The sequence below is a fragment of the Aplidium turbinatum genome, chromosome 1 (genome assembly GCF_918807975.1).
Source record: "Aplidium turbinatum chromosome 1, kaAplTurb1.1, whole genome shotgun sequence".
NCBI lineage: Eukaryota > Metazoa > Chordata > Ascidiacea > Aplousobranchia > Polyclinidae > Aplidium > Aplidium turbinatum.
Window position 1 is genome coordinate 60,097,318 of NC_137472.1, and position 11,750 is coordinate 60,109,067.

Sequence of the window (11,750 nt, forward strand, 5' to 3'; positions counted from 1 at the left end):
AAATACAAAAATTTAAAGTTCCCTCAAAGCTTAATTTTGATGCAATGAAATACTTCGAATTGATTAACTGGACAGATCTTCCTATCACGGAGCCTCCTGTAATTAAAACAATGACGGATGCTGAGCTCCTGCAATTCATCATGATAGATGTGACTCCCACTGTATTTTTTCCCGAATTTCCATGTCACACGCAGGCTGTTAAAAGGCTCGTGCAAGCTGGTTACCGATGCATCTGAAGCAGTTTGTGGACCGAAATATCGAGACGGCTTCATTTGTGCCCGAATTGCTTCTCGTCAGTTAATGCCAACATTTGAGTCTAAACTTGACTTTACTCACTTCAACTTTTAACTGTTTGTAATATTGCTTGCAGTCTTTGTATGCATGAGCGCATAAATTAATAGGAAGTGACTTTGCCAATGGTCCACCTGTCAAATCTGTCATACAAAGTTTAAGCTTGTGAGTCTATACTCGGCCATCAGATGGTGATGGTTAATAGGCGTTTACCTGTTGGAACCGCGGGTGGTCCATCAGCCAAGTCACTTTAAAATTAATATGCTGAAAGAGGGTGAAGTCAAAACTCTTAAGTACACACATTTTCATTGTATTTGGTGTTATATTAGAACCTTTTGCCATGTCTGCAAAGCGAGTTAAAATCGAAAAAAAAATTGCCATGCAGTTCTTGTATGGATAAGTGCCTAAATTTGTATGTCGCGGGGGGAGATCAAAAACTTGTTCAAACCTCTTCAATTTTTTACATTGTGTTTTGGTGATATATTGGCAACTTTTGCCATATCTAGCTAATTAAAATTGAGAAAAAAATTTTTTTTTGCCATTTTTGATCCACCCTACTCTACAGTGAGACAAGTGGAGCATTGTTGTGTTGGAATTATCGTTGCTATTGTTACTACGGTAAGGCGTAGACGTCGCTATAATAGCAGACGTCCACCGGCAGGGATGGTGCGACGGCACAGCAGGTAAGGCGCTCGCTTTCCAATCATGCAATCCTGGTTCGACTCCCGGCTTATGCTGGTTGTTGACAAACACTGCTCACCTCTACCCAGAGTGTAATAAATTGGGTGGGCGTAGGTGCTGAAGTAAAGGTGGCCGAGAGATTGGAACTGGCCACCCTACTCTCGTTAGTACCGAAGGTTTAATATAATGAGAATCTTATTTTCTCATGCCCGATGCTTGGATTCAAGTACCTTTACATTTTACCACGGGAAGGGTACGTGGAAACACAACTTTGTTATGGGCATACCGCTACTCAATCAAACTTTCAATAAAAATTAACAACCATTCTGCAACCAATAGACTAAGACTAAAAAAAATGCGCTCACTATTTGTAACATTTTTTCTTCTTTTTTGTGTCATAAAACAGGAGTTAAAAAGGTATTATTTTGCAATTTCTTTCTTCGTTTTCTAATAAAGCTGTGCTAGAGAGTTTGCTTTGTGGCATCATAGACAGAACAAAACAAAGTAACTCCAACAGGTTTAACATTTTATTGCATAAAGAAATAACAACATAATTAAACTCAAGCGTTTTCGACACGCAGGCCTAACAGGAAAAATGATAATCTTTGTCTTGTATTTCGATCTGTCTCTTTTTGTCCTTTAGCTCGTCCTTGCTTTTGTGTGTGTTCTGATTGGTGTCACATGCCTGTAGTATAGGCTACACTTCATGTGATCTGTTTCCCCCCATGTTATTTACTCGCAATCATTCTTGTATCACTTGTTGAGTGTGTGCTGTTTCAGTCTTGAGTATCGTTGGCAGTTACAGTAAACATATATGTATAGTGCATAGTCGGATTTATCTAATTTTCATATTTATGTGTAGCTATTGCAGATGTAAAGTAATTCCTCATGAGAACATAAGAAGGCCTAGGCTACGTGTCAAAAACGTTTGAGCTTATTTTTATTTATGGTGTTCTTCTTTGTGTAATAAAATGTTGAACCCATTGAGATTATTTAGTTTTGTATATTTTCGAATAAAATTCAAAGACATACACACAGGCTAAGTTTCTTAATGTTTTTGCAATATGCCAAACAGTGTAAATTAACATGTATCAATATTCCACAAATTTGACCTCAAAGATATATATTTTTATCACAGGCCTGTCTACTGTGGTGACTCCTTTAATAACAGTAGCCCGGTGCAAAATGTTTATTCTACACCTGAGTTGTCACATCATTGCAATACGATCCACATTAAAACATTTCACGGATTGCTTGCGAACCAGGCGAGCATATTGCCGAATTGTAATCATGTTATCCTCATTTTCGTGTTTGAATTACCTATATAGTTTGAATTATCAACATGCGCTGTTTTAACGCTTTAAATAGCACAACCAAAATTATTGTGGGGTAATTAGTCATTATGGTAACAACGTCTGTGATACATTTAGCCTATAGATTAAACAACATCACAGCAACTCTCAACAGCACAGCGGTAGCAAGAATACTGAAGTTGAGAGCCAACTTCAATGCTCCACTGCCAGTTCCGTCGTTGGAAAGATAGACAGCTTCTGGATTCTCGTTCGGTCCGATAACTTTAGCGGTTTCTGCGTTGCAATTGTTTGTGTTGCAACAAGCCGTGTCGCAAGAACTAAAAATAATAAAAAGTGTGTTTAAACATTAACAGAATTTATCGCTATCCTATATAGGCTAGTAGAGTAAATCGGAGGCCTTGGACCCATGGGCTATATCCAATGGGGGGTGAGGGGGGTGATCACCCCCCTCTTATTGGAGTGGTTTGGATTAACTAAGACGATTTTAGCCCACTATCTAAAAATCACCCTCCCCCCCGAATTCTAAAAGTGGATAGAGCCGCTGAGTTTGGACCTAGTTTAAAAAGGGGAAAACAAAAAGTTGAAATAATTTGAACTAGTTTAAACTTCGTCACCTAATAAGATGCACAAGTATTCAGCACCATTTGCGCTGCAGTAGCATGCGTTCTTTTGTGGTTTCTTATTCCAGGCATATTTTGTTTTATGACATTATATTTTTCATATTCAGACTGTGGATGCTGCATCATTGGAAATTCAAGTCAATATTTCGAAAAAAGTAATGCAGTAATGCGTTTCGTTAAGCTGTATTACTATAGAAGGGGCACGCTTGAAAATTCGCCTAGCATTTTCCATAACCGACCACGAATGTAGGCATTATTATTGTTATGTTCCGACTATGGAAATGATGACAAAGCGGTGTGTTCTCAGGTTTGGTTTGGTTTGGTTGGTTTGGTTTTTGAACCTTTATCCTCAGACTGACAAACCCTTGACAGGTTATTCCTGGTAGTTTCGCATACTTGTAGAAGCTCTTGACGCAGGGCCGGTTACCGAGATGGGCAAAGTAAAGTTTTCTGATTGTTGAAGTATTGTTCCCGGGGAATTCCTCCATTCTCTCGGTGCCGCTGAATGGAGAGCAATCCAGAAATTGCGTTGCTCAAACGCATACTCCGAGAGTCGAACCAGCGCTGCGTGATCTTGAGCCGGGCGCGTAACCGCTGAGCTAACGAGACAGACAAGTTAAGAAAGCTAATCAACCGTTTTTTTTTTTTTTTGATAAGTTACAACGTCTGCAGACGATGGCTTAATCCAATTGCCCGCGACACACTAACACAGGGATGAACCTGCCCCAGCCGACTTGAGTCAAGCTCAATAGAATTCAAACAGGAATCGGCCGCTTCCATCAATGGTTCCATTCCAATATGTGCAAGTGAGGTTTGGCTCCCTCATCGGTCTGGGAGTGCGGCGCAGAGGAACAGACTGCTGCCCATGTTGTTCTTGAATGCCATATTAACAAGGCAGCAAATGGAATTCATAGCATAGAAAAACTGATGAAGCTCAACTTTCTACCACCTGCCCTAATGTGAACAACTGAACAATCCTGTCTCACATTAAAGAAGAACTAACACTGTCAATGGGTATTGGCCTACTTACAACAAAATTTAATTAACATTTATTTGAACAAAAATTATTTTCAAGCATAGGCCTAGCCTACTCAATGGAAAAAAAATCTTTACTTGATGGTCCAAGCGTTGGTGAAATCACTGCCGAGAAATGCATTGAATGCATCACATGACGTATAAGAGCAGAGCAACCTTGGTTCGCACATGCCGATAGCGTATATCACTGCAAAAGTTAAAGCTTTAATTAGTAATGGTGGATATTACGCTGTAAATACAAACAGAATACATACAGCCCGCCCCGATAGCTCAGTTGATCAGCGCGTGACTTCGTGAACGAAGAAGTTTCAAGATCAAGCGGCGCTGGTTGGACTGTCGGGATGTGCGCTTGAGCAACGCATTCTAAGGAAAGCTCTACATTCAGAAGCACCAAATGGATGTAATAATTTCCCGGCAACAAGACTTCAACAATCGGAAACTTCACTCTGTCAATCTCGGTAACCGACCCTGCGTCAAAAGCCCCTACAAGTATGCGAAACTACCAGAAATAACCAATCAAGGCTTGGTTAGTCCGAGGATAAAATTCAAAACCAAAAACTAAACCAAAACGAACATCAGACGTTGATGTTTGATTGTGAACTTCCTTGTGAGTTGTGATGTTGATTGTTGAATCTTTAAAAAGTGCGTAGATATATCTGGTTATATCATAAACATAATAAAAATAGCTTGGTCTACAGCAGGGGTCACCAAACTACGGCCCGCGGGCCAGAACCGGCCCGCGAACTAATTTCATCCGGCCCGCCACATGCTGCGGAAACAACAGCTGGTATCGTAAATTAATTATTATACATATCAGATGTCGTAGATACAAATTATTATAGATTCTAAACCTACAATAAGAATTGTTTTTATAACAATAAGTTACTTTTTCTATAATACCGCCATCGGTAATAGAAAAACTGCCAGACACTGTTATAAATTCTGTACACGTGCTTCCCTTGGCATAGGCAACCGTCTTTGGCTTTGCCTTTTTGTGTAATAGAAATTTCTTCGTTCTTATAGTTCGTTGTTGTATGTTGAATTTGTACATTTTTCCACCAGGCAGCCTACATGTTGGTGTTCTGTTTTTATCATTAGGCCACCACAAATGGGGACAACCTAGGCCAAATTTGGAAAGATGTAATGTTGTTTCAAGAGCACGATACCCTGTAGTGTATCACAGCGGGGGATGACTTTTCCAGCAACCTTTCGATTTTCATCACTACTTTGCTATTCCATCTTTGACATTGTTAATTATTGTGCTCAATTCAAGTCAATGGAGATTCTACATAATAGTTATGTAATATATATCTTTTCGCAATTTGCATCCGTCCCGCAGCTGTTAATCTCGCAGCAACCCGGCCCTCAGAGAAAAAAGTTTGGTGACCCCTGGTCTACACTATAGGCCTACCACAATTTAAGGATGTTTTTTTGTTTATCGTATCCAGGCTTACACCCAGTAGTTGAAGATTTAGATTAAGTGGACGGGAAGGCAAGGAAGACAATCTAAGTCTGGTCAATTCAAGGATGACCAATTGACCAGTGATAAACTAAAGAGGCAAATGAGGCATTTGCTTCGGGTCATCATCTAGGGATTGTAGGCTTTCAACCATCAATTTGTTTTGCTAAAATGGTGTCCAGTGACATGCATCATAGACAATATTATTGACTTATTGCATTACGGAAGAAAATAAATAGTGTTGTTGACAGTTTATACAGTAGGCCTGTAGACTACGAGTGTAGAAAGCTTCAGAAAAATTAATAAACGAACTACATTTTCAACATCTTAATTCCATACCAACAAATTAATACTCTACAATTAAGGTAGAAAAGGTAGGCCTATATAATTTTGTAATACTGTAGCCTACTTGTCTAACTTGTGAGACAAGTTGTATAGCATAAGTTTAAAAATTGTTGAGCAAAGCCATCAGGCGGTTCAGGCCTACCAGGTTGTGCTTTTTCAAAGACTTAGGCTATCTATTTTATTTAGTCAAGTCGAACCAGAGCCACTATGTCTAACTATGAGCAAATTAGTTGCCGCAATAGATTGAGTTTCGCTTTTAGAAGCATGATCGTTGCTTAGCCTACTTCACAATTGTAGATATAGGGCCTAGGCTAGCCTATTTAGGCCTATATCTACATTGTGAAATTAGGTGTTGTTTTGCGAAACGTGCATATCGTCAGACTAATAAAATAATGGCGTAACTCACTTTTTGACGAAATTGAGATATTAGTGTTTTGTAGGTCCCTAAAATGTAGCGCATCTGCCACATAATTTTCTAAGACCTACGTTAACGGGAAAGTGGTATTTTCGTAAAAATGTTAAATGGCCTAACTCAAACGCATGACTTAGGCCATTTTACAAATCTTTTTAATCGTTTGCTGGAAGTAAAGCTTTCCTCCAACAGAGCAGATGGTCAGAAGACGACGATCTAAATTGTACAGAAATAGAGCTTTCGCTTTATCACAAGTCAAGACGATTAATTTAGCACAAAATAATTATGTTTTTTCTATTCTATGTATCGTAATCTTGGCCATTCTCAAGTAACCGCCCTACTTAAATCTATCTGTTTTCTCTCTGTTCCTTTGAGAAGCTTCATTTTCCTAGCACTCTGGTAGTGCGACTTATCATCTTACACTGTGATACAGGTCAGATCTTCTCAATGCGCCGTTTCTCGGAGTCTTCTCGCACCCATGGCAGGTTTTTGTAGCAAGTCATTGTTGGATACGGTACCTAATTAATTCTCAGCTTAATATCACACTTAGCGACTTCATAAGCTCGTTGCTGAGTTCTTCGCCATCATTCTTGAGTTTCACAGATGGGAGAAGGAGAACATAGGAAAACATAGATTTTAAAACGTTTGAATTGACTTTTATGTGTAGGTAGCTTAAATGTGCCAAAGTGGGAAAAGAGGAAAATCACTTTTTGGCGAAATTTCTCAATGACTTGCCTACTGTAGATTCCCATTAATGTAGAAAGGTCACAATGTACAGAAAGAAGAAAATCTTGTAGGCCTACCCTGGAACTATACCATAACCCAACTTCATCGGCAATACAAAGAGCTTGCTTCTTCTTCTCTCGTTTGACTTGTAGTAGCTTAGATTGGCAATGCCTCATCGTGCAGCCATGATACGGTAGTTGCGTCCAGTTGTCGAATACCAATGATTTCACTTGGGTCCGTAAGATGGGACATTCGTGGAGTATGTGTTGCATTGTTTGTTCTGCCGCTCCGCAGACACATATCGGCGTATTATGCAACCCCCACCTAAGCAGATTAGCTCCAGTGCAGCCAACGTCACATCTGATCCTGTTCAATGTGACCCATGCATTTCTTGAGAGGTCTGCTCCAAGAAGGATGGAGAGTGCTGGTATAACTGAAAACTGGGGAGAGATATGTGGCAGCTCGTTCCATTCCTGGGCCCATATCTCCATGCAGCTGAAGTTCTTATCCACAAGCTAAAGAGCTTGCTGAATCACCAGGAATACTACCATTGAGCACAGCCTTTTTTAGGAAAGTATTTCATAATGAGAACTTCTCCGTTTTCATCGTCGGCTCCAGCTCGTGTCCGAGCATTGGTTGATCTTCAAATTGAGTTTGGATGGTGATGTCGTATGTGGCTTTGGAGGCCCAGTCTGTGATGGAAAAGACGTGGGCAAAAGGCACTGGGAGACGATCATCATATATCCGCCACCAATATGTGAAACCAGGCTGGAGGCTTCCAACTCTACCGAGCCTGTCCCCGCTACCCGTGATATCATCGCCATTGGGCTTTGTTTGGTCCAGGTCCAAATTGAAACAATTTAGGCCAATTGCTTGTATGTTTATTTACGGTGGTCGTAACTACGCGAGGGCCACGCACACACTCTTGGCCAGCTCCATGTCCACTGTGGCCCAATAACATCGAAACGTGCAGCTTCAGGGGAACTGGTTGCAACGGGCTGCCGGGTGCTCTGTTCATACCACGTAAGGGTCAGTGCGACGTGTGTGTTTCATTCAAATACAGTATTATTACCAAGAAACAATACGATGACCATATCAAGTTGAAGATTGAAGCTTGAGATGAGAAGACGAAGACAAAGAGTCCGCTAGCACAGTAAAATCCGTATGGACAATGGATTTACAGGCTGTACTTTTGTGTCCTAAAACTAAGGCAAGCAGTAGCCTATTTATGTAGCCTACTATAAAACCAAGCTGCAGGTACACAATTTTATACTATTCAATGAATCAAAAGATGCTTAGGGGGAAGGTGGGGCAAGATGGGACGTGGGGCAGGACGGGACACCGTGGATATTTTTAAAAGTATTAGCTTTAGCGTCCTCTACCCATTTAGATGTTAAAGGACACCATGATTCTCGATGACTTGCAAAAAAAAGAGATGTTCAGAGAAAAAACGTGGTCGTGGCAACAAGATAACTGATTAGAGGCTAGTTGCTATAAGAAATCTTATCAAAACTTTTCACATTTTAGCATGATTTCAGAAAAATTTGGAAGATGATACATGGTCTGGAGATACAGTAATAAAAGTGCTTTTTGGTGCATCTGACTTTTTAGATGTGAGTTGCATATATAATAAACAAACAGAAAATTTCAAAATGTCAGTCATTGGGGCAAAACGGGACAGAGCTGCTTGGGGCAGGATGGGACATCTGTTCTGCTTATAATGGGCGTGGCAATTTTGTATGTGATTTTTATGGAAAAAAGTAGTCTGTTATTTTGCCCTGATGTAATTACGTGTGCTGTAAATGCAAGTCATTTTTGAAATTACAAGATATTATCAGTAGATTTGTGGTTTTACAGGTGATTCCTCATATGAACAATACGCGTCCCGTCCTGCCCCAGGTGTGGGGCAAGATGGGACAAATTAATTTTTTTTGTTTTTGTGAATTATAAGGTCATGCGATACTAACTGAGTCTTTGTATCTTGCTGGTTGGTAGTGGTGTGCAATAGAAATAACATGATACCAAAGTTACCGATATTGATAAAAAGGAATTCTGCAAAACATCGATTAAAGTTAAGTGTCCCGTCCTGCCCCACCTTCCTATTGCTCTATTTGGAATGAAACAGAAAGTGATTTTCGCTGTGAAGTATTCGTTTTCTTGCAGTTTAATCATTTCGGATGGGTAATTTGTGGAAGCCCCGGTTTGAAGGAGATAGTTATTTGGAGTGATGGGTGTGGATATCAAAATAGAAACTCTAATGTCTCTAGTGCCTACTGTGCCCTTGCATGGAAGCATGACATCACTATTACTCAGAAGGACCTCGTGGCTGGTGTCACTCAAATGGAATGCGATAGCATGCACAGTATTATCGAGCGAAAATTGGTAAACAACATTTTTACGACGAGAGATTACGAAATTATCATCCAGAATGCCAGGGTCAGACCGCATCCCAACAATGTACAGAGGATACAACACAATGATTTTATGAAAATCGATGGATGATGCTTGTTGAGTATTAGGCCTGGAAAGAAAGCCGGAGATCCCACGGTTCATGATCTTAGAGGCCGAAATCATGACAGCAGTGAAAAGGCATTGTACAAGGTCCCATTATGTGAGGCTGCACAATGGGAGGATCTGCCACAGCGGTCACAAACAAACTTAGACGACACTACATGGATTCCTATTTTTTCAAGCCATCTTCCAATCAAATTGAGGAAATACAATGATCTCCAATCCATGAAACATGTTATGCCAACATTGTGCCACTCCTTTTTTGATAATTTGCCTCATTACTGATAATTTATTCAGCTTGTCTTGCCAACTGTGAACTGTTTTTGGGCGAAATATGCAGTCTAGCATGAAATATAACTCCTATCGTTAGATTGGAGTTGCTATTAGAAATTTTCCTGTTAATTCTAGTCGTATTATCACTGTTATTATGTCACCGTTGAAAAACTCATATTGATAAAGTCAAAATATCAAATGGCCTATAAAGTCATGTCAGTGCATTCATAAAATAGCCTAAGTCACCCCAGCACATTATGGGATGCAAAATGAAACAAATCAAAGTATACATGCTCATTGTACTTGCATCGACATGCTATTTTCGTTTAACTGTACAATAAATACGATAAAAACAACCGTGTAGACAGTTTTTTTCGATTTTCTCAAAACAAGAAAAAATGAGTTACGCCATTATTTTATTAGTCTGACGATATTTTATTGTTGCATGTAAAAATGATTGAAATCTGTACATACTGACAGATTTGTGCAATGCGCATGGTCTAGTTCTCCAACATGTGATACCGGTGTTTTTTTTCGTTTTAAGAAGCTTATTCGAATCTAGCATTCAATACATCCATCACCTGGTCAAGGATAGCCCAATGCGCAGCCACCAAAATCATTGACGGATATGGAACTGCACCCCAAGGAAGCAGTAGCGCCCAGGTTAAGAATCATTGATTTAGGCCGTCAATGCCTGGACAGACAATTAAAGAAAAACAAACATCAAAAATATTGTTACCTGACCCTTCTAATGGAGTGCTACGAGCCGTGACGTTGATATCCGCTCTGAGACACCGAGTATTCACACCTGGACACTCGACGGTTGAAAACACACTTTTGATCGGTTCGAAGCCGGAGAAGAGGGGAAGTATGAAATGAGCACCTACTTTGCATTGTACAGAGTATGTTGAAGTTATCGCATTTAAGATAAGCAAAAAACAAAGTAAAACTATAACAGGCTTCATGGTTTTCCTTTTTTCAGTACGACTATAGTCCTCTCAATGACGCTGTGAAAGCAAGCATATACTGTATTACCTTAGAAGAGATAAAGCATCGATAAACTGCAAAAGACGCAACAAAATCATTTTTCAAGTATATTTACACTAAAATTACACTATACAAGACAGTGACTATTGTGCTTTTGGAAGCCATTCAAATGTTGTAGCTTATCACCATGAAATCGTGCACGATTAGCCTACTTCAATGGATAGCCTACGATAATAACTTTATGTAAGAATAGCTTCACAATAGCACCACGACAACAACAAAACTCCCAACAACTTGATTGTAAGAACCAGTGTAGCCTACTATAGTTCATACCAAGCTAAGCTATCTCAAATAATATTTTTTCTGAATTTTGAAACTCTGGATAAGGGAAAAACTCATCAATCACCAATCTACAATAGCTTCAGAAAAAGTTAGTTGATTGCATAGGCTAACATTGGCCTACTCTTGTGATCAAATGTCTAAGTAGTTTATTGCAAATGCCACATTGTGCTAAAAGCACAAAATTTTAAATCCATTTCTAAAAAAGCCTCACCTATAAAGAGCTCGTCGTGTTATTCTTAGTATTTGCATTGCGTGGTTTCATCCGGTTTATCCTGCAATTATAACCCTCTACTATTCAAGAAAGGTTTTCAAACTAGGAAACTTCTTTTCCGTTAGTATGGCAAAGCTTCCTTTAGTCTATCTTAGTACGCTACGCCAACATAAAAACATAGTTTAGTTATCTATCATTAATCCGAGTCCTGGCTAAGAAATTTAGTTAACCATTGTATTTTTTTTCAGATGTAGTTAAGCTGTATGTATATTATTCCTGAAGAGGACATCTTGTGATGTCGAAAACGTTCGATACTTAATTTGTTGCGTAGTTTTGTGTTTCTATATGTAATAAACTTGAAGATGTTAAACTTGATCACGTTACTCGGCATAGTATGCCTATGGTTCAACAACTATATATTGTGACCAAAAGCACTTCATGCTGAGAGAGCGAACATTACTCATTAGTGGCAATTTTTTGTGTGTTAACTTTTTTTTAGAAAGCTTCAAACACAAGCTTGATTTGTACAGATTCTTTATATCAT

General features: G+C 39.4%; 1 protein-coding gene across 1 annotated transcript; it reads right to left on the minus strand.

Annotated features, from left to right (window-relative positions):
- Positions 1 to 1,459: 1,459 nt before the first annotated feature.
- LOC145779299 (uncharacterized) lies at positions 1,460 to 10,669 on the minus strand. Its single transcript, XM_082590848.1, has 3 exons — positions 10,406 to 10,669; positions 4,019 to 4,127; positions 1,460 to 2,602 (listed from the first exon to the last, which is right to left on the minus strand). Exons 1-3 carry the CDS (start codon positions 10,629 to 10,631, stop codon positions 2,404 to 2,406), a joined length of 534 nt encoding a protein of 177 aa, XP_082446974.1. The 5' UTR covers positions 10,632 to 10,669; the 3' UTR covers positions 1,460 to 2,403.
- Positions 10,670 to 11,750: the final 1,081 nt, after the last annotated feature.